Source organism: Paecilomyces variotii, assembly GCF_004022145.1.
Source record: "Paecilomyces variotii strain CBS 101075 chromosome Unknown C8Q69scaffold_10, whole genome shotgun sequence".
Taxonomy (NCBI): Eukaryota; Fungi; Ascomycota; class Eurotiomycetes; order Eurotiales; family Thermoascaceae; genus Paecilomyces; species Paecilomyces variotii.
The window spans coordinates 747,821-770,110 of NW_021167149.1; the positions used below are offsets into that span (position 1 = coordinate 747,821).

At 50.6% G+C, this 22,290-nt stretch overlaps 7 protein-coding genes across 7 annotated transcripts; 5 read left to right on the top strand and 2 right to left on the bottom strand.

Annotated features, from left to right (window-relative positions):
* Positions 1–582: 582 nt before the first annotated feature.
* C8Q69DRAFT_406017 (40S ribosomal protein S6) lies at positions 583–1,728 on the bottom strand (the record flags this gene model as incomplete). Its single annotated transcript, XM_028628103.1, has 7 exons — positions 583–679; positions 742–1,060; positions 1,128–1,180; positions 1,249–1,294; positions 1,350–1,370; positions 1,453–1,525; positions 1,624–1,728. The coding sequence occupies 7 exons, from the start codon at positions 1,726–1,728 to the stop codon at positions 583–585; spliced, it is 714 nt and encodes a 237-aa protein (XP_028483000.1).
* Positions 1,729–3,161: 1,433 nt separating this feature from the next.
* On the top strand, positions 3,162–4,864 carry C8Q69DRAFT_67923 (hypothetical protein). The gene is made up of 3 exons (XM_028633916.1): positions 3,162–3,697; positions 3,762–4,486; positions 4,538–4,864. Exons 1-3 carry the CDS (start codon positions 3,461–3,463, stop codon positions 4,686–4,688), a joined length of 1,113 nt encoding a protein of 370 aa, XP_028483001.1. The 5' UTR covers positions 3,162–3,460; the 3' UTR covers positions 4,689–4,864.
* Positions 4,865–5,442: 578 nt separating this feature from the next.
* C8Q69DRAFT_476031 (putative HMG box transcriptional regulator) lies at positions 5,443–8,060 on the top strand. The gene is made up of 3 exons (XM_028631236.1): positions 5,443–6,035; positions 6,162–6,307; positions 6,370–8,060. The coding sequence occupies exons 1-3, from the start codon at positions 5,573–5,575 to the stop codon at positions 7,753–7,755; spliced, it is 1,995 nt and encodes a 664-aa protein (XP_028483002.1). The 5' UTR covers positions 5,443–5,572; the 3' UTR covers positions 7,756–8,060.
* A 188-nt stretch (positions 8,061–8,248) lies between these two features.
* C8Q69DRAFT_436265 (P-loop containing nucleoside triphosphate hydrolase protein) lies at positions 8,249–12,598 on the top strand. The gene is made up of 2 exons (XM_028628563.1): positions 8,249–8,387; positions 8,457–12,598. Exons 1-2 carry the CDS (start codon positions 8,316–8,318, stop codon positions 12,099–12,101), a joined length of 3,717 nt encoding a protein of 1,238 aa, XP_028483003.1. The 5' UTR covers positions 8,249–8,315; the 3' UTR covers positions 12,102–12,598.
* An 833-nt stretch (positions 12,599–13,431) lies between these two features.
* Positions 13,432–14,205, top strand: C8Q69DRAFT_67958 (hypothetical protein). Its single transcript, XM_028633918.1, has one exon. It carries the CDS (start codon positions 13,599–13,601, stop codon positions 14,169–14,171), a length of 573 nt encoding a protein of 190 aa, XP_028483004.1. The 5' UTR covers positions 13,432–13,598; the 3' UTR covers positions 14,172–14,205.
* A 1,603-nt stretch (positions 14,206–15,808) lies between these two features.
* C8Q69DRAFT_513688 (hypothetical protein) lies at positions 15,809–17,313 on the top strand (the record flags this gene model as incomplete). The annotated part of the gene is made up of 2 exons (XM_028633320.1): positions 15,809–15,981; positions 16,127–17,313. 2 exons carry the CDS (start codon positions 15,809–15,811, stop codon positions 17,004–17,006), a joined length of 1,053 nt encoding a protein of 350 aa, XP_028483005.1. The 3' UTR covers positions 17,007–17,313.
* C8Q69DRAFT_67953 (putative alpha-aminoadipate reductase large subunit) lies at positions 17,314–22,176 on the bottom strand. Its single transcript, XM_028633917.1, has 4 exons — positions 21,697–22,176; positions 18,367–21,643; positions 17,981–18,305; positions 17,314–17,925 (listed from the first exon to the last, which is right to left on the bottom strand). The coding sequence occupies exons 1-4, from the start codon at positions 22,069–22,071 to the stop codon at positions 17,622–17,624; spliced, it is 4,281 nt and encodes a 1,426-aa protein (XP_028483006.1). The 5' UTR covers positions 22,072–22,176; the 3' UTR covers positions 17,314–17,621.
* Between the last annotated feature and the right edge of the window lie 114 nt (positions 22,177–22,290).

The following is a 22,290-nucleotide window of genomic DNA, read 5'->3' on the forward strand; positions in this document are numbered from 1 at the left end:
TGTTGGAACATGGTATGTGATTGATATTATCCACATAGCGATGTATCCAAACATGCAGCACCTTTGCTAGGTAAGAGGTTAACCAAGCTGTTGTGATTGCTTTCAAGATCAAGGCTTATCCGAAAGGGCGTGGGCGTGGGCGCGAGCATGAGCGTGTTTTTGTCGCCTAGTTTTAGTAGTGCTCGTATGGATCGAGGCGAGGTCTGCTTCAGATTAAAGGGAGAGAGAGAGAGGGAAGAGAAACTAGGTATCGTCCTTTTTTTTTGTGTGCGAAGTAAAAAATGGATGAATTGATTTGGAGTACAAAGAGCTTTCTTTCATTTCGCAAAACATATCAGCCCGCAGTGACGTTGCCGTGCCGTTGCCTTTGGAAAAAAGAAGAAATGCCATTTCCCCATCCCTTTGAAAAATTTTTTGCACTCCGGATTTTTCCGCCAGCAGACGTCGAAAGAAACCAATGCGGCTTTGTTCCTCGTTCCGTCTACATTGGGTCCCAGCTCCTTTCCTCCCGCCTGTCGTTAAAGCCCCTAGCCGTGGCCAGGGAGCCAATACAACCCGACCATTACTCCCCCGGAAGAACGTCTATTTCTTCATGGAAGAAGCTCTCCGCTTGCGGAGCTCGGTCTTCTTGGCCTTCTCCTCGTGGACACGGGAAGCCAGGAGCTTGGCGTATTCGTTACTATTGTCGTTGATGGTTAGTTCGATGCATAGACAACCACAGTGTATTTGGGGTTAGCTTACGCAGCCTCGCGGCCAGCCTCAGCGCGACGGCGCTTGAGGGCGATTCTGTGACGCTTGCGCTGGAGACGCTGAGGAGTAACAAGGCGCTGGATCTTGGGGGCCTTGGTGTAGTCCTTCTTGCCCTCACGGGTGACAGTGCGGCGGATGACGAACTTGCGGACATCGTCCTTCTTGTCGAGACCGAAGAAGCGGCGGATCTTGGTGGCACGCTTGGGACCGAGTCTCTTGGGGACGACGGTGTCGGTGAGACCGGGGAGGTCGTTCTCACCCTGCTTGATGATGCTCAGAGCGAGGACGGAGAGATCCTGACCAGTGATGGCTGTAGAGCAAATTCAACGTCAGCCTCCATCGCTCCGCACGTTGATTCGGGAATCAATCGAACATACCACCACGGATACTCTTGCGCTTGCGCTCACCAGTCCGGCGGGGGCGGTAGCAGCTAACAAAATCAATCAGTACCGATATCTTCCATTTCATACGTTCGTTTCTATCCTCGGGAGTCTGTACCTGTGGCCGTCGCTAAGGAGCAGACGGGTACGGGTGGGAAGGAGAACTGTTCGAATCGCTCAGTTTGCAGAACCGTGAATTTGCGTGTCGTTTGAACCTACCACCCTGCTTCATAGGGAAACCTGTTAATCGCTCGAGTCAGCCTATATGTCCAACCATAACTCCATCAAATATATGCTCCAATGCTCGCGTGTCCAGTCGTACCTTGCTTGTCGTTTCCACCGGTGATCTTGAACAGGTAGCCCTTGAATTCATCACCGAGAGAGTCACCGGAAACCTAGAGATTTCGAAAGAGTTCGTATCAGTTTTTGCTGTTCGACACATCGGAACGCCCCGACAGGCAAGATGTCCGGGGGGAGTAGGGATATAGCTGACTTCGGTGCCCATGCGCTTCTCCATGAAGGGACGGAGCTTGCGCTCATCGTCCACCTCGATGATCTTCTGCGACCCATTGGCCGGGTAGGAGATGTTGAGCTTCATCTTGACGGAGTTGCGCGGTCAAGACGGAGGCGCGGGTTTGTCGACAGATCGAGGGTTGTTGAGGTCGTCTCGGGGATCGTTCTTCGTGGGATTTTTCGGTGTTGGTGTAGCGAGATTTCCATGTGTGGGCGGCTGACTCAGCTGCGCTAACCGCTTGTGAGCGCCTTCCTGTCTTGGCGGATAGGGCTTGATTATGTCAGCTGTTCTTCCCCAGCTTCAACAGTAACTGCAGATCTTCTCCCAAAGGCACACTACACAACCATGTTCATTTCAGTCATCATAAGAGCACAATCCATCCATTTCATCTGATATATTTGCCGTGGTTCAGTCGATTCATCGTATAAATACATGCACAGCATTCGAGGAGGAGCTCTCCCGACTATTGTACTTGACGATCCTCGACCATCAGATTATCCCACTCACTCTAGAGGCAATTCACGTCGATACAAGGCGCCCGTGTCATTCTACACAGTACCATTTAACAAACATGGTTCCTTACTATACAGCTTCAAAATATGAATAGAGAAACGAACGCATGATGTTGGAGCGTTCGTGATGCAACTTACGGATCTGGGGACTGTCAGTCCGTCTCGCCTCCTGGATCTGAAACAAGAGAGCTTCAAATGCCTGTAACTAACAGCAACTACGAAGAATTCGTAGTAAGCCAGCACATCTTCTCTGGTTTCTTTGCTTTTTAGCTGACGTCTAAACTGAAGATAAAGAGGGCCGCAAAAGCCTATCAACAGCGTGCCCCAGTCACGATCATCTCGTGGAATTCCTTAGCACGCGACTCTGCTGCTAAGCCTCAGGAGGGTACATTGTCCTGGATAGGTTACAGGTTCAACGTAATAATGTATCCTTTGAGGCTACACCGGTACTCCCTACAGGGCAGCCAATTTATGCTCCAGAGCCCGGGCAATAATTCCAGGCCAGCAACGTTATTTATACCCCGCAATTTTCTAAAGCGATTACCCTGCGAGTTTGGAAACAGAGTAGTAGACCTCTGTGAATGGCCATGGGCGCCAGGGAACCCAGAATTGCTCCCATAAAATTTGAACAGAACGCAAGAATGAGACGGCGTTGACGCCTTAAGAATTCGCCTCAAATAGACTGGCCTATGTATAGTCTAGTCTTTACTTCTGGTAAGTTACGCCTTGGTGTGGTCTCCACAACAAGCTTTTTTTTTAAGATCGCGGGCGCGTCTTCTAACTATCTAACCTTCTTAGCATTATATTGGCCGAGCGTTCCGGCTTGAGGATGCATTGGCCCCCTAGCCCCCTACTAGACATGCGACAGCGAACCAGCGCCGCGTGGCCGGAGCGCTTCAAATAGTAGTTTCTTACGAGCAGTTGACGCCTGTTACAATAATTATGCGGACATTCTCTCTTCTTTTCTACTCATCGCGAAGTTGAAGCATTTCTTCATCTATCGCTCGTTCCCTTTTCTGGTCTTCGCTGCGGAATTCTGCTAATTACCACTTCCAAGATTTTGCGACAGTCTTTCCGGGTCTGCCGTCTGCTCAGCACGCGACTTGTCTGCAGATATTACCCGACTCATAGTAGCGACCTGAAAGAAGATATCTGCTAGTGTCTGTTGATACTGACGCGAAATTACCATATTATTGATCGTCACGGCCCGCTTCATTGTGCAGACACCATCTGCCGTATGCGATCGACCCCGCGATCTTGATCGGCCCCTATTCTTACCTGAACAGGTTCATTGCGTTTTCGCGATGCGATCTCTCAGCAAATTCCACGTTCTCAGCGCCCTGGCAGCTTGCAGTATATTGTACTCAGCCTGGGTGCTGACATCCCGTCGGTACCAGCTGATCGCGCCTGTGGGTTCTGGTCGCAACTTTCAGGTCGCCAGCGACTTCGACAAACGGCTGGTCGTGTTTGGCGATTCATGGAGCGATGACAAGGTGAAAGGCGCACGTGTGCGGGTATGGACAGATTGGCTTTGCTCAATGGTAAGGGTTTGCTGCCGAGAGAGAGACATCTTACGGAACTGCAACTGACTCAAGATGCTTGTAGTTCGACTGCCACCAGGAGAATCTGGCGCAAACAGCCGAATCATCTCAACAAAAGTACGGGGGCTCTGTTGTGGACAATACAGAACTGGAAGATCTGAGCTCGGGGTTGGGTTGGTATAAAGCACCACTGGCGGACCTGGGGTCTCAGATGCAGCAGTGGCTCGAAGCGGAACAAACGGTTATGCAGGGTATGCCCGCAGAGGCAGTACAAACTCGCCAGAACAATACGATCATCTCGGTTGGCTTTGGGGTCTGGGATCTCTGGAACCTAATAGGAAAGGAATATGATGACGCGAAGGCATCGGTTGCACACAGCATCACCACCATCTTCGAACGCCTCAACGACCTGTCCGAGAGATGGGGAACAAAGGATATGAGAGTGATTCTGACCATGGCTCCTGATGTGACCTTTTTCCCAGCGTTTCGCCCCACGCCTGAGAAGCAGAAAGATACTGTGAAATTAGTGGAATACTGGAACAATATTCTGCGACACACAGCAGAGGAGTGGGATCGCGGGACGATCTATCTATTTGACACAAATGAGTTCATGCTGGATCAGCTCCGTGACTGGCAGCTTTTCGCTGCTGGTATGGAGGATGCGCATGGCCTGGGTAAGAACGAAGACCCCGGTTGGGAAGATGTGACACGACCCTGTGTGCAGAATAATTCCACCCTGCTGTTCTGGACAGAGACAGCATGCGAACACCCAGAGAAATATCTATTTTGGTAAGCCTTTTTGTCCGGTGACAAAGAAGCCTGAAACTAATCGTCGTACAGGGACGATATGCATCTGGGTCCTTCCGCCCATAGAATGATGGGAGAGGAAATCTTCCACGGCATAGAGATGCTTTGGTTAAATCAGACGCTTTGGTTGAACCAGACCGAATCGACGTCTGCAGGAAGTGGTTCCCGCGATGCAGCAGCTTAAATCGTGGAGCCCGATATGAACGTCATCTATCAAATCTCCGGTCATCGATAGCTCACGGCCCTCCTGTCACCGCGACAGGATTAGCTCATAGAGCTGGCCCTATTTCATCGGTGCCTCGATGGCGGGTCTCTTCGCTGAGGCCCTGGTTCCGGGAGAGACTATTGTGGGAGAGATCCGATATATGAAACCCTGTCCTCATGAGCCACAGGTCGGGAACCACAGGCTTAGCAGTCATGATGCGCCCGTCTTCGTCCAGCCTACCGAGGGCCAGCAGTAGACTATCGATCGGAATGAGATCGTGGGGAATTTGAGTTCGCCCGTCAGTCTGCACATCATCGATCTGTCCGCATCAATGCTCCCCACACTCCGATTAGGTTCCTCTGGGTTCCTCTCCGAGCCAGGACGTCGACTTGTAAGAATCACAGTGGCTGATGGTCGTTTGTCTGTCTCATTCCTGAGCGGGGCCGTTGATTGGATGTTCCGCGTCAAAGAGCGGCGGAATCCTCTGCGGCGCGCCGCATTCGGAGAGGCGCCAGACAAAGGAACCCAAAACAATTGTTCGCCTCTCCATGAAGGAACTACGGCCATATCCCGCCCATAGCCCCACGGCTTTACACGGATTGTTTGCAATGAGCGCTGGTGACGAGGGGAGACAAAGAAATATCCGCTGGTTCCTAAATCTGGAAGAATCACAGGGTCTTTATAACAAAGGGCTTGAGCCACATCCCTCTCCCATGCTACATTTCGACTCAGCCCAAATTTTTTTTTTTTTGTACTTAGAAAGTCATAATTTGCGAATGGCAGGTCTATCATGATAAATCCTTTGGCAGCCGTCCTCTTCAATTCATTCCTTTCTCCTTTGCTCTTTTGTTCGCTTACTATAAATGTTCCTCTCATCGCCGGGGCCTCCCACTCGACTAATGTCTTACGACCGAGTGCTTCCCAAACCCATGGCTCTCTACTATGACCCCGCTAGAAACACCCTGCCCAGGCCGTCGACAAGCCTGTTGGAGCACAAGATTATGAATGATTCGTTCTCCAAGGTCACGCTGCCTCAGAGGGATGCTTCTATCTTGCGTTCCAGCGGGCAGAACGCCGAGCCCGTAGCGGCACCCGCTCCGCTATCACAGGCTCATCTCGCATCTATCAATCACGACAAGGTAGCCATTAATTCGATTTCGTCGAGGACTCCCTTGACGAGAGAGCGGCTGTCTCCAGTATTGACAGTAGATCTCCCCAAGAGTACCCGCTCCTCTTCTGCCAGTCCTCCCAAGTCGAGTTCCTCGAGAGAGACGACGCAGTTCTGCCTCTGCCAACCTGACCCGAAGATCCCACGGCCTCGAAATGGTGAGTTACTATTGTGGGCATTTGGAGCTTTCCGTCCCAAGTCCCCGAATCCATGCTTCTTGGTTTGAAGGGTATCTATCTCAATGATGTTCTGATGTCATACTAACGCTTATCTGAAAACCACAGCTTTCATACTTTATCGACAGCATTACCAGGCATCCGTAGTGGCACAGAATCCGGGACTGGCAAATCCTGAAATATCGAAGATCATCGGGGAGCAATGGCGGGCGCTTCCAGAGGAGGCGAAGAAGGAATGGAAGGCTCTTGCAGAGGTAAGCACGGCATATTCATCCTATCGTTTTCACTGAACGGGCTTGCTAATCTTTTGGGACAGGAAGAGAAAGCTCGACATCAACAACAATATCCGGATTACCGTTACCAGCCCCGTCGATATGGACGTGACGGTAGTTCCCGAGGTACGAAGAGTTCGGGGATCAGTCACAATCCTCCGGGAGCCACCAGCTGCAGTCGGTGTGGAGGCCGGATCATGCATCCCCCTTCGACTCCGGATACCCCTTTTACTCCAAGTGGGCAGATGGTCGATGCTCGTAGAGAAGAATCACTTCCCACCACGGCTCCGAGCTTGCCTTCTCGCGGCAGAGAGACGGTCCGACCATCAAGTGTCCCGGATCAGAGGGCTTCTCGGCCATACGAGGGAGACGAAGGATCCTGGTCTCCCGATCCTAAGCGTCGTCGGTTCAATGTGCATGGAATATATCCGAGTGGTGATGGGAATAGTAGTCCTGATATGGCATACCCGCCATCTCCGCAAAGGACATACGCCCGTTCCGATCCGACGCACAACCGGATGCATTACCAGATGCTGCCACCCCCTAAGCCATACCAGTACCGTGATCCTAGTCTTAAGCTCCCTCCACTGAAGACGGCCACTTCTCCCAAACTTGATCGGCAGGACTTGAAGGCGACTGTGATGACCATCCCCTCTGTCAACAAAGTCAAGGTCCTTGCCAAGATATCGCCTCCTTACGATAATGGTCCCAAAGCTGCAGACTCCCCAGCTAGAGGCTCGGTGATCGCAGTCGACGGACAGGACCCCGCCCTGGTCAGAGACATGGTGAGATACCTTGGCAGCCTCCTGACAAAGGAAGGCAAATATGCGGTCCGTGTCTTTGAAGGGCCAGATATCAGACCTCGTCAACCCTCTTCTCAGGCCGGCGACATGGGTGATGCGACAGTTGATTATCTGAATACGATCTCTGCCTGGCATCGTATTTCGGATGAGATGGTCAACTTTATCACCTCGCGATCCAAGCCAAGAGCTGATCGCTCACCCCAAGAACCTGGGTCTGCTGTCTCCATTACTTCTCGGACAGCCAAGCTGGACGTCAATTCCCCGACGTCTTCAGCCCCCGCGTCTCCCCAAAGCCCCATCCCCATCGCCATTGTTCCTCGATATCAACTCACCACGGCAGATGCATTTGCGTGTGCCATTCCTATCAATGACTCCTATGCACCTCTGGATCACTGGCAGTGGATGGCTTCTCTTTGGCGCGCTTGTATCGGACCGGATATCACTGTGCATATCCAGGAGTGCGAGAAAGAGGAACTGGACCGATATGGAGGCGGCACCCCTGTAGAGGTGCGGCTTTCCGACGCACGGATGCTGATCGTGAGGAAAGGGATGGATTTCCCCAAGGACATCGACGAGAAGGCCCTGCGAAGGGTTGGGTTCGAGGTCGAGGATTTCCTAACCAGGTAAGCTGACTTCGCTATTTGCATATGATGAAGTTGCATCAAGTGGTTATTGTTCATTGCATCCATTGGTTATTTTTATCTTGCATCTCCGGGGAAAGCATCTGTTGTGGCGCGGGGTGGTCATTTGCTTTTGTTCATCTGGCATCATCATAGCATCGTATCATTATTTCCTTGCATTGGTTGGGTCCCTGTATGTTCTATGGAGACTGGCTCCATTCGTTCTGTGCCTGTGTGTAGGTACACGGTGTGGAACTATGCATTTTGTATTCAACATATCATAAGAAAATTGAAATACTCATCAAGAATGGACAAGTTCCACGTAGACGATTAAGTGTCGCGGCTAAGTAACTTCGGCTGGCGGCCGCTTTCCAATATAACCTATTTGGGTAAGGCGCTCTGTTGCCTTGGGTCGGATTTGGATAGGCGGTGAGAATAACACCCAATGGGAAGATGCAAATCTCGGAGATAACAAATTCTGCCACCGCCTCAAATCTCGACTCGGACCGAATTAGAGGCTGATTGTCTCGACCGTGAAGCTGAGCATTCAATGGTGATAGCATTATAATGAAGTTGGAGAGTGAATCTCCAATCTTGCCGGTCTCTCAAGCCCTGGGCCTGGGGGACCCAGCCTTGCATGTAAGTGATAAACGAGCGTTGCTGAACTCCCGTCCGACGATAGTTGCTGATCTCCTTTTCTGTGCCTAGTCTGAGGAATCGAGTCACCTTGTCAAAATAGAATCCGGATTAATGTCTGCCTCTGTTTTGCAAGACGGCCAATCTTCCTCATCCGCCAGTCCTTCCTCAGTGTCGACGCCATCACAGACCCAGTCACAGAATAATATTAACGTGCTTGGCAATGAGACAGAGAGGCAGAGCCTTCTGGACAATCTGGATAACTACATACCTATCGGAGTACTTAGGAGAGATAATGGGTCAGCTCCTGGCGATGATGGATTTCCTGAGACGGAGCTGGCTAGCTTGGAGAAGCATAATTGGATACGAACTACAACGCATACGTTTAATGGCGACACTGATGGATACTACATACGGGTTTACGTCCTGCCAGATGATTCTGGGCGGAGGTTCGTCCCACGCTCGAGTACTGGCCTCAGGCGAGCGTTGAAGACTGTTATATCTAGAGTGGACAGCTCCTCCGACGCTTGGGAAGGGGGGATATCGAAAAATGAGACGAAGCGTCCCGACGGTGCAGAAGATGAGTCATTATGGTACATCTTCAATACCTTAGAGGATCCTAGCCCGGATGTGGGATACGTGAGAGATCAGTATTCCCGGAGAGCAATGGAAGATTTGCTCTCAACTACGGATCCCTCTGATGGGCAGCCATATGGGTATTCTCATGTCATGGGGCTGAAGACTCCTTTACATCCGTACCAACGTCGATCAGCGGCCACCATGGTGCAACGGGAGGCGCAACCTGCGCAGACCCTGGACCCGAGATTACAGGCTTACAAATGCCCTACTGGCGGGGAGTATTACTACGACAAAGAAGAAGGGTCTATTGTCCGTGAGAGAAGACTCTACTCGGAGGCCTGTGGAGGTATTCTTGCAGAAAGTATGGGTTGTGGCAAGACACTCATTTGTCTCTCCGTCATCCTAGCAACCAGAGGACATGTCCCTCGAATACCGACTGAGTACCAAGAGACTACAAATCCAGTTCGCCCAAAGGTCGGCTCTTTAATGGAGATGGCGGCTGCTTCTGCTGGCCGTAATTCACTGCCGTGGAGTGCCCACTTTGACCTCCTGCGGGAGAACGGTGTGTTCTATGAGCGGTGTGTGAAAGCGTGCGAGGCCAAGCGTGGAGCCTACACGATACCGGCGCCTACTTCGAAGTATGGAAATCGGGGGAGTGCGACTTACACAAGGCCTCCTCCTACACGTCTTACTCTCTGCTCAGGAACCCTGATTGTGGTGCCTCCTAATTTAGTGGATCATTGGGTACATGAGATCGCGACCCATACCGAGGGATTGAAAGTCTTGACTATTCGCACTGGCGCGGACAAAACGCCTCCAGCGGACAAACTCCTGAATTACGATATTATTCTGTATTCCAGGACACGTTTTGAGAGGGAGGCTGGCGAGGCAGTCAATAACCGCCGGGCACCTGCAAAGGTGGAATATAAATCGCCTCTAAAAGCGCTCCATTGGCTACGAATAATTGTCGACGAGGGACATAATGTTGCCGGCCACGGCCAGAAAAACAATATGATGCATATACTGGATCAACTACATATTGAACGGCGATGGGTTGTTTCTGGAACACCTTCGACGGGGCTGTACGGTGTCGAAATCAGTCTTGCTTCTCAGGAATCACTAACGAGCGACACTGACCAAATCGACGGCGACAATGCGACTGCTGCTGCGCTGAAATCGCGGAAAAAGACAGGAAATGCCGTGCAAGAGGAGCTGAAAGATGTCGACAAGCTCAGGCTCATCGTTGTGGATTTCCTGAAGCTTAAGCCATGGTCAAACTCGCGAGGCGATGATCCAGCTAGCTGGACTAAATACATCAAGCCTGTCGGTGAAGATGGGAAGAGGAAGAAAGCGCCTTCTCTACGGGCTGTTCTTCAGAGTTTGGTCGTGAGACATCGACTGGATGTCATTAGCGACGAATTACCCCTTCCTCGGCTATACAACAAGGTGACTTATCTTGAGCCTACGTTCTATGATAAGTTGTCGATCAACTTATTTCTGTTCTCTTTGACCGTGAATATTGTCACCTCGGAACGCAGGGACTTGGATTATATGTTTCATCCAAGAAACAGGAAGCATCTCAGCCAGCTGATTAGCAATCTGCGACAGGCGGGGTTCTGGTGGACTGGTTTTGAGAAGAAAGATATCGAAGCCACGCTAGAGACTGCCCTGAAGTATATGGAGAAAAATAGCGAGAAAGTGAGTGCAGAAGACGCCAACACGCTCAATAAAGGAATCGAGATTGCTCGCAAGGCGCTCAGTTGCAAAAGCTGGAATGCTTTTAGCAATATGGATGAACTGGGAATCTTTGTCCAAGACTTCCCAGAGCATGCCAGGGGCATGTGGGCTCTGGCCGAATCGGAAAAGGAACCTTTGCTTCTGGGGATATCGCAGGCGCGTTTAGCACAGAAATTTGTCAGTTCTCGCTTGACTGCCCCTGATCCCGGAGAGGGTCTTGCCGGTGCTGGTATCCGAGCTCGGCGTGAGATCTCTGACCGGACAGGGAAGACGAGTGCGTCGGAGCAGAAGAGCTCAAACTCTGCGGACAAACTGATTCATAAGTCAAAACCGGATCAGAAGCAGTCTCCTAAAAAGACATACTCAAAAGGACTCTATAAGGCCCTTCCACCAGAGTCCCCGCTTGCTAAGACGAAACTGGTGGGAACGACGTCTGCTAAACTGACATATCTTCTTGACCGGGTCTTGGAGCTCCATAAGACGGAAAAGATAATCATCTTCTACGACAACAACAATACCGCATTCTGGATTGCTGAAGGATTAGAGGTTTTGGGTATCGAGTTCCGAATCTACGCCGGTACGCTCAAGACTAGCCAGAGAACCGCGTATCTGTCACTCTTCGATGAATCTGAGGAGGTTCGTGTTCTCGTCATGGATCTACGACAGGCCTCACATGGCCTCCACATCGCCAGCGCATCCCGTGTATTTATCGTTAACCCAATCTGGAGACCCAACGTTGAAAGTCAGGCCATCAAACGAGCTCATAGGATCGGGCAGACGAGACCGGTGTTTGTGGAGACTCTCGTTCTCAAAGATACCTTGGAAGACAAGATGCTGAAGCGACGCAAAGAAATGTCGAACGCAGAACTCCAGCAAGCAGAGAAGGACCTACTCGATGACAGCACGATGAGTTATATTATCGAGAATGAACGGTTCATATCGATGTCTGAGGATGAGTTAGCAGCCCAGGCTGCATACCTGCAGAACCCACAGGGCTTCTTCGACCGACACAAGCTCCCTCTCCCCGATAATTACATCCTAGATACGCATGACCTAGACCAACCGGACCCGGCCACACCTAGTAAACGGAAACGTTCTCTAGAGTCGGCCAAAATTTCTAGGATCAATTTCGACATGAGCCCAGAGGCTGAACTGAGTGGAGGGAACCACAAGAGAAAGAAGGCTTCCTCGCTTGAGTTTGCACCCGAGAACGAGTCTGTGATGACGTCTGGCCCTACATATAAAGCGAGGGTATCATTGTCCGCCTCTTTCGCTGGTGTTGCTGGCGCGTCTGATGCCAGTGAACGTGTGGGCGTCGTCCCGAGTTTATTTGGAGATGGAAATCCGTCTCTTCATAATCCACCACGAGTATCGTTTGGCAACGTTACTCCCACGCCTTGAAATCGGCTTTTCCTATCTTCGTGCCTTACGTGCTACTGTACACTCAAGGCTTTTGTAATATTGTGAATATTTTGGGATGCTTTCATGTACAGGGAAATAATGCGGAGTATATTGTTGCGGTTGGGTTGGGTGTTGATCGGGGAATAATAACAGACGATATACCCCTGAACCTACTTCAATAGTTTTAACTCACACCAAAGCCTGGGCTCATGCTAAACCTTGGGCTAATACCGGAGGTTCAGCTTTTGCTAGAGTTGGGGCTCATGCCAAAGGTTGGGTTCACGCCGTAGGTTTAGCGTACACCGAAGTTTTGGCTCAAGCTGGACTTGACCATTTGAGATCTGCTAATCGGCGTAGAGCATTTCGCCGGCATGGAGCTTATTGCAGCCTGTTAGTAAGATCCCGTAAGCCAGAATGAGCTGGATGTATGATGAGGTAGGAGGTAGAAGACAGATTGGAACATAAGCCAGGAGTTAGGATCCAATTTTTATGACGATACGTGGTCTGTTTGAAGAGACCTATGGCGGCGGGTATAGATCTGTATCTATCTTGTGTAAGTTGTCTGAGCCTGTTTGCTCTAGGGCACAGCCTGCCACAAAGCTCCTTTGCTCTATGGCAACCCTGCGTTGGAGCGACTATCACAATAGAGCATACTTTCTCTACAGCTGCTTTTTTGCTCTATAGCAAATTTGGCCCTGGCAGCTCTCCTGCTTCACTGCGGATCCTGCGCCAGGGCACATCTGCCTTGTGGACACCCTGCCCTGTAGCAGAGCCCCCATAGAGAGAGAGTACCTGTGAGGAAGCATGCTACACGCTATGGCATGCTTTGTCACCATCGCCAATCCCAGCTCTTGCTCTTTGCAAGGACCTAGTAAACTTTGAAATTGGCCAACTTTGAAGGCTGTCTAGGAGGATGAAAAAGGCTAGTCCATCCAAAAACGACCAGCCCGTGTGAAAACAGCTGTTATTAAACACCTCAAGAATATCATACAATACACTGCCCTTACAAAATACATCACGTGGGTCAATCTTGCCTGCTGGAAATATATCCATGATACAGATTTTAACACAGCATTATGCTTATTGCTACAGACTAGATAATTTGATCTATTTCCGATCGGTATCTCCCATAGCATAATAATGGGACAAGCATAGAAAAGGGAAAATCATAAAACCGCGGTGATTACAGCAACGGGGAAAATTGAAGAAGCATAGAACCCATAGAAATGGAGAAGACGCGAAAGAAGACAGCAGATAATAACATGCATGAGATACCTATTACCCTCTCTTTTATACCTTCAATGATCACGGGATACGAACTAACCATAATTATTCGGGTTCACAGCTCTCGCAGCCTCGGCGAGAAACGACTTCAGGTATCGGAAGCCAGTATCATCCAGGGCTATTTCCCAACCCCACTTTATCAATATCTCTTTGCATCCCTCAATTTGATGACCACCCACCCTCTTAGCATCTGTTACCAGAATTTAAGTTCCTATGAGTTCAACCTCTACAAGTAAGATAGGAGGCCGTTTACGGCTTTCCCTCTCGCGTCTTCCGTCCGAAAAAGAAGTCTACTTCCGGGAGTCTTCATTCATTGTTCAGTATGGAATCGAGAAACTCCCGTCCCCGGCGAAGATCCGATCACTGCAGAAGGTATCCGGCTCGGGAGATCCTCCTCCAATACGATTTCCAGAAATAGGACTCCTTGTGAAATATGGCCACGGTATTAGCATTGCGGAAGGCCAGTGTCTATGGGCGATACAACAGTTCCTTCGAAACAATGTTCCGGTCCCCGAGATATATGGGTGGAGAGAGGATGGGGATGAGACATTTATTTATATGGAATTGATTGATGGTGACACGCTGCAAGAGCGATGGACTTCACTGTCAAGTGTTGACCGAGTGCGGTTATGTGAAGAACTTCGCGAGATAATCATGTCTTTACGTCGACTTGAGCAGTCGCCGGGTGAAAAGTTTATTGGTATGTATCGCCAGGTGGTCATATTATCTTCCAAATCAGTCGTTGAAACTTTCTCCAGGACGGGTGGGTGGCCAGCCACTCTCTGACGTGACCTTTTCCGGCGTTGAGGCCGGTCCTTTCCCGGCAGTAAAGGATTTAATGACTGGTTCTCTGCATTACCGAAGCAAGGATTCACTAATGCCACTTTTGATGATCCTTTTCGTTCGGGTCTTGCGGATGATGTACCAGTATGCTTTACGCATGGTGATCTTCACCCCACCAACATCCTGATTACCTCCAGCGGGACACCTCATATTTTGGCCCTCGTGGATTTTCATCAATCCGGCTGGTTACCAGCCTACTGGGAATACTGCAAGGCTCTCTTGACTTGTCGTGTTGGAGATGAGTGGGAGACACTCTATATTCCTATGTTTCTGGAACCATACCCGGAATGTTTCAAGGCTTACTCTTTCTACGCTGGTGCTCTTGGTTGCTAAAGGAGAGAAACAGATAAATTGATATATTGTTCTCTATACACTGCTCGACCGGCTTAAGCTATCTATCTGTCCGTTACCACTTTAGACCTTCGGGGCACGGTTCAGCTCAACGATTGCCGACTGTGGCAAGAGTCCCTCGTCTACTAACTTTTCGACATAGTCCTGAAGCCAGTATTGACAGTTCTTGCCCTAGAATTGGTCGGTTCACTATCTTCTGTTCATCGTACCGTACCAGCCTTACCGCATTGGGGTCCAATGGTGATGGGCTGACTCCCGGGGGTTGGACCAATTTGGCCCGCGCCTCCAAGGTATCGTGATCTTGGGTGTCTCTATCACATCCTGAATGTGGTTGTTGCTCACTTAACCGAGAGGGATTTTCTGGAAAGGTCGGTTTGTCTTCGTGGTGTCATAGTTGCGTTTGAATTCGAGTTTGTATCCGGTGAATAGAGATCCGACAACATGGATAACTTTGCCTTTCACCGCACTAGGTATTGGCTTCTGGAATGAATATAGACCAATGCGCTGCTGTGTTGCGCTTGGGAAGACGAGAGAGAAAGATTTCACGAGACATGATTATAATTCGAGTGGGGTTAACAAGATATGTTGATGGAATGGTACTGTTGTTCTTTTCTCTGAGGGGATTTACTGTGCTTTATATCTTTATAGCAAAGGACATCTCAACCATGCGATGAGAGATACTACACCAAAGTAAATATTTAGTCCTGGAAGGACGCCGGTGTTCATTTGTGGCTTTTCCGATCGGAATTCGAGCATGACCAGCATATCTGTTGTATTGCAGTGTTCATTATGTCTATCCAGCATCCAACAAATCCAGTCTCTTTCCATCCAGCTAGTTAGGGACGATGTTCGTTGTTTTTCGTATCGAATTAAATAATCACATATAGTAGCGATGATGTAGTTTGTTTTCTTGCCGCCCCGCATTCTCTCCATCTTCAACGACTCTCCTCCCCGCGCCCAAAAGACTTCCAGACTGCCTGCTGGATAGATATACTCTCAGCCAGCAGCTTAAGCTATCAGTTACCATTTGATACTCTGAATTCCTCACCTTTCTATTTCATTCCATTCGATTAACTCCGCACAATAATGCTATGAAAGCTATCTATCTACCCCACTTCGTCATTAACGCGCGGGACCTTGCCGTTACTTAGCTGAGTCTCGACTGGAGCTTTTATACTCGACGAACAAATATTCATTCAGATCGCATCGCAGAAAAAAGCCTGACCTCCATGACAATGTCGGAGGAAACGGAGAATCAGCCGGAAACCATCATCGTCGGCCTCTCTGGCCCGTCATCGAGCGGCAAGACGACTTTAGCGAGATTACTCAGGACAGCTTTCTCCGTGCATGGAATGAAGACGTTTATTATCCATGAGGATGATTTCTATCTACCTGATGATCGGTGAGCTTGCCTCTTCTTCACAGTTGGTATAACAGTTGCATGGAGAACCTTCGCTTCGGGTGGTAATACCTACGTATCATACCTAGCTAGCTAGACAAGGCGCTCATTTCACTAATAACTGACAACTGTAAAAAAACTATTCCAGAATCCCGTACACCACTACACCCTCTGGAAAAGTCGTCCAAGACTGGGACACAGTCGAGGCTATCAACGTCCCTCTCCTAGCCTCAACTCTCGCGTACGTGCGACGACACGGCGCGCTCCCACCAGAACTACCAAGCAAAGAAGACCAGAACGACGCGACGCATTCGGGGGTTGACGATGCGACATTGGAGAAAATTCATACGGAGATAGAGCGGAAATTAGACGGGTTGGTTGGAGTGGGAAGCGGTTCGGGAAAAGGGAATGGGAAATTAACCATTGCGTTCTTGGAAGGGTTCTTGCTCTTTGCGCCGCCGAAGTCTGAACAGCCAGATCATATTCTGAGGGTTATTCATGAGAATATTCACTTGCACCTGTTCCTGCCTGCGCCATATGATATCGTCAAGTCGAGGAGGGAGAAACGTTCCGGATATGTGACGAGTGGACCGGCGCCGCCGCCGGTTAGTCAGGATCAAATTCGAGAACAGGATAGTGAGAAGAAACAAACTAGCAAGGCACAGTCAAAGGAAGAAGCAGATCAGAGGAACCACGAGACTGACGTCCGCGACATGGAAACTCCCGAGCAACATCAGCCGCCGCAGAACTTCTGGACTGACCCCCCGGGCTACGTGGATGATATTGTCTGGCCGCGCTATGTCCGGGATCACGCTTGGTTACTCCTTCCAGAGCCTGGGAAGGAGGGCGAGGTCGGATCGGACGAGACAGAGACGAAAATAAAGAGGATCGGAAATGGTGCGAATGTCAGGACAGATGCAGGTGTAGCGGTCGCCCCTGGGAACGGGACGTGGCCTATGTCGCAGGTGCTGGAGTGGGCTGTTGATAAAGTATCCAAGTTTCTGGAGGAGAAGCAAGGACGGGCGTGAGCAGTAGTACTGAAGGTAGACCTTTTTCTTCTTTTTTTTTCCTTCTTAGTTTTCTTTTTCTTTTTCTTTTTATTTATTTATTTATTTATTTATTTTTTTTTTTTGAGAGGTTGACCGTCAGGAGCGTGGTGTGGTGTCTGCTATGTATATAATGCTCAGTCTTGGATGCGTATATAATATTAGATAGACCGCGAGGATGAGGCTAATTCCATAAATAGAACACTGGCGTTATATAGATAGGGGAATCAGTGGTTGTCGTATATTTTAATGGGCAATTGTTCGATGACGCTGAGATCCCCTTAGACCATATCCTACATGCGAGCAGTACCTGTTACAACGCACTGAAATGACGCGTGAAAAGAAAAAAATCCTTTTTGAATTCCGAAAAGTGCTAAGCGCGCCACAGTACATGCAACATTTTGGTAAATCGTAAATACATACACCCCATATCTATTTTTGACAGGCTCTTCTTTTTATGTATGTCTCGTTTTGATAATCACCCTTGAAAGAAACAAAGGCCCCCTCTTCTGTATAGTTCATCCATCTAGAGCGTAGGATCGAGAAAGGAAAGTCCTCTATATAAACACGAAAGCCATGTTTATGTACGTTAGCTGCTTATGCAGCTCCTCCACGACCACCAACGTTCGATAGAGCCTTCCTCTGGTCCTCGCTGATTTGGGCAGCAGGGAGGGGCCTGGTGGCCTTGTCGGTGGCAGCTGGCTTGGGAAGGAAGCCGATGGAGATGAGGTAGGATAGGTAAAGACCCATCAGGTCTTCAGTGACGCCGCGGCCATCGGAGGCGTCAACTCCGGACCAAGCCGCATCGGCACGTAGAGCCGCAGCGGCATTAGTATCATCAAGCTCTGGTGCCTTAGTGTTGGAGGGGAGGTCCGCAGTGACGAAGTGGTAAAGAGGCATCCTGAAAAAGAGCATTAGTTTGACATTTCTCGTCAACAGGCATGGTATCAACCTACAGTGCGTGCTGTGAATCCTTATCATCGTGCTGGCCGTCGTTGACATACTGCTCAAGCGACCTGGACCAGGGAACGTAGTCAACCTGAGGAACGTCATAGCCGTACGCCTGGAGAGTCCCCAGGAACTGGTTGAAACGCAGTCGAGGGTGACCGGTAACTTGGGCGACTCCTAAAGGAGTGGTAGGAGGATGGAAGGCAGAGGAGATGACGACACGAGCAACATGGTCGACGGGAACCATGTTCACGGTGTTGTTAATGTTGGGGCGTGCCGAAAGCTGGATACAACCCTTGATCATTCGGATAAGGAAATCATCGGTGTTTGTTGCTGTAAGCAGATTTGGTCAGCGGCGCACTTTGGTAGAAAGGAGAAACGATGAACTACTTACTTCCAGTGAGAGAATCACCCAAGATATATCCAGGTCGGACAATGGTTCCGCGGAGACCTCTGCGGCCAGCTTCCTTGACAAGGTATTCTCCTGCCCACTTGCTTTGACCGTAACCAGTACCCAGACCGGCACTGCTACCTTCAAGATCGTCAGCCTCGCTGATACCAGCTCCTCCAGCAGTAACAATGTGCTCCGATTCTTGAACATAGTGGTCGTTATCTAGGACACTCGTGGAGCTGACAAAGGAAAACTGCTTGGGCTTGCCGACGGCGCAAAGCTTCAGGGCCTCGATGGTTCCGAGCACGTTGGCGGGCCTGAGGTTCGCATACGGATACACCCAGTGCACAAGGGCTCCATTGTGAATGACAACGTCTACGCGACGAGACAAATCATCCCACTGTTGCTCTGAGAGACCCAGTCTGGGCTCTGCAAGGTTGCCAGTCACGCAGCGGATTCTACCAACCCAGGACTCCTCCCAGAAACCGTAAGCTCTAGTTGTAGCCCTGATCCTGTCGAGAGCTTGCTCCTCACTCTTAGCTCGAACATGGACAACGACGTTGACCACAGGGCCCTTGCGTGAGAGCAAGTCGCGGAGGATGTATGCACCCAGGAAACCGGTAGCTCCAGTGAGGAAAACAGTCGTGCCCTCATAGACAGCTGGCTCTGTACGCGTAGGGAAAGAGGACGGCAAGGATTCAACGAGCTTCCTGGCGTCCTTGGAATACTCATTATCTGGCTGGCCAGCACCGGACGACACAGCATCAGAGGTGCCTTCACCCTGTTCGCCGCTGGTCAGAGAGTCCTGATCCAACACGCGATCAATCTCAGCGGCGAATCCCTTGAGAGTAGGGCTGCGGAAGATGGCGTTCATGCTGATATTGATACCTCTCCACTTGCGTCGGATATCGAAGAACATCTGCTGAGCGAGAATACTGTGGCCGCCAAGGTCGAAGAAGGAATCCTCCAACCCAATCATCTTAGCCGTGATATTTGGGATCAGCTTAGCCCAGATCTGAGCCAAAGCCTGCTCAGTCTCTGAGTACGTCTGAAGAGTAGAGGACTTGCGGCGAGGAGCAGCGGCGCTAAGCTCGGCTGTATCTGGGAACGGCAACGCTGGCTTATCGATCTTGCCATTGGGATTCAGAGGCATTCTCTTGAGCGGGATGAACACACTTGGCACAGCATAAGCGGGGAGTTTGCTGCGGAGATGTTCCCTAGCATCGTCACGCAGAGGTCTAAATCGCCTGAGCATGCCAACCATTCCCTCAGCAGAATCATCGTCCTCTAAGCCTTTACTTTTTAACCAGTCTGCCCACTTGTTCATGTCCGGAACAATGTAGCTGACAAGAGTCGGTTCCTCAAACTTGTCTCGTCGCACCAGAGTGACGTTCTCACGCACTAATGGGTGTCGGGAAAGATGGGTATCGATTTCACCAAGCTCAATACGGAATCCACGGATCTTGACTTGGTCGTCTGCACGTCCAGAGCATTCAACGTCACCCGTGGGGGTGTATCTACCCAGATCACCGCTGCGATACAGACGGTCTCTTGGGCCCAGGTAGAACTGTCGCCAAGGCTCGTCCTTGGGTCCGGGTTCAGACTTCTCCTTCTCAGCCCAGACTTGCGCATCAACGAACCAGTTCGTGAGAAACTTCTTCTCATTCAGCTCCGGGTTGGCTAAGTACCCTTCGGCCAGACCTCCTGCGCGAACGTAGATCTCGCCGACTTCGCCGATAGCGCAGATCTTGGTGGGATCGAAGCGGTTCACGACCAGCAGCTGGACGTCCTTCATTCCGCGACCAGCAGGGATAACATCCTTCATAGTGTCGAGGTATCCTTCATTGCTGGAATAGCTAGGGATCTCGTAGTAGCTGACAGCCCGCTGAGTCTCAGTAGTACCGTACATGTTTACTATGTTGACATTGGGGGCGAGCGTCTGCAAAGACCGACAGTCTCTCTTGATAAGGATGTCTCCGACGAAGAAGGCGTGGTGCAACGCGGGGAACTGAGCCGTAGCACCTCCGACAAGAATCTGACCCATTGCAGGAGTCAGATGAGTGACCGTGGCACCAAACCCGCGCATCCATTCCGCAAGTTTCTCGTTCTGGATATCTTCTCGCGATGGTACCAACAACTGAGCTCCCAGGAACAACGGGGTAAAGATATCTCTCTGAATGGGGTCGTGGGCGATACCACTGAGCATGGTGAACTTGTCGTTGGAACTGAGCTTAAAGGTCTCGGCCATCCAGTCGAAGTAGTAGGCCAACGAGAAGTGACGGCCACGCACACCCTTTGGTCGACCTTCTGACCCGGATGTGAAGGAGAGCGTGGGGGTCGAGTCTGGGCCGACAACAACGCCCACAGGCTGCGACTTGAGAGCGACTTGCTTTGAGAAGACATCCTCCCCGTTGACTGAACCGCCCAACAAGGTGCCATCGTCCTGGAGAGCCAGAGCAGGGATCTCGGTCCGGAGCTCCAGGTTCTCCGTAATGAACGATCGGACCTTGTCAGACATTTCACCCGCATCTTTGGTAGCCTTCTCAATAATGACCAATGCGCGAGGACGGGCGACGTCCAGGTAGATGCACTGTCTTTCCGGCGGGTAAGCTGGATCGATGACGGAGAAGGTCGCTCCAGCCTTCAAGATACCCATGACGGCAACCACCAGGTCAACTCCACGGTGGGCATAGGCCATGACGACCTCTCCGCGCTGGATGCCCGACTGGACCAAATGGTGGGCGAGGATGTTTGACGCTTCATGGATCTGCTTGTACGTAAACTCCCGGTATGGAGAACTTTCCGACTTGGTCTCGACCACACACACTCTGTCTGGGTGTGCCTCTGCATTGCGAGAAAAGATATCATGGATGGCCCCGCGGAAATTGCCCCAATGTAGGTCCGACGTGGGGTCTGGCAGGATCGCCTTCTGCTCCGGTGTCATGAAATCGATCTTCCCAATTGCTTCATTGGGATTTGAGGCCGCATTTAGAACCAACTGAGTCAGCTGTCGCAGAATGGTTGCTATCCGTGCGCTCGAGAAGAAGCGCTGGTTGTAGTATGCTCCCAGTTCCCCTTCAGCCACAGATGGACCCGAAGCCACGTTGATGACAACATCAGTCGTCTCGAAGGTATTGGCAGGATACTCTTGGGACGCAGCAGGCGCTTCGTATGCGGCAAAGCGGAACAGGATAGGCTCTCGTTCCGAGTTGGTCTTCTGCTGGATATAGGTGCGGAGGTTTCTCAATGGAGCGATATCTGCGGCTCCTTCTTCAAAGGCCTTGTCTGTATTAGAACCAGCCGTGGAAGGGGGGCGATCAAGAAAAAACATACCTTGGTCACCTTCGCGCGCAGCTGCTCGAATGATTCACTGGCATCAATTGGCACTCTGAGGACGAATGGACGGCCATCGTCGGCGGAGCTGGTACCGATGGCAATGTCCTCATCTCCGGTCAGACGCGCGACGAGAATCACAAACGCCGTCAAGAAGACGGAGAACGTCGATTCCGAGGACTGAGACAGCTTCTGCAGTGCCGACTGAGCATCCTGGGGCAGCTTCAATGATTCGAAAGCCTCAATTGCTCGCTTGGCCACATCGGGTTTCTGTGTCTCGGGATAATCTCGGGTGAGGGGGGAGACGGTGAGGTTCTGCAGTCTCTGCGCCCATCGTTCAAGGCGCTCTTGCGCCCGGGCAGCTTCAGCAACCATGATTGTATAAACTGAAGAACTGGAAGCGTTTCCAGCTCTCCGGCCGTCTGTATGGTTGCGGAGTGAGTCAACTTGGAGGGGCACGAGAGCGACTCAAAAAAGCGGCCGATTTCGCTTTGGAGCTTTTCCCCACGCGGCAATTGGTAATTAATAATTACCGTAACTTACAGGACATTGATTGATTACATACGCTGACCGTACCTGGTAATTTATAATGAT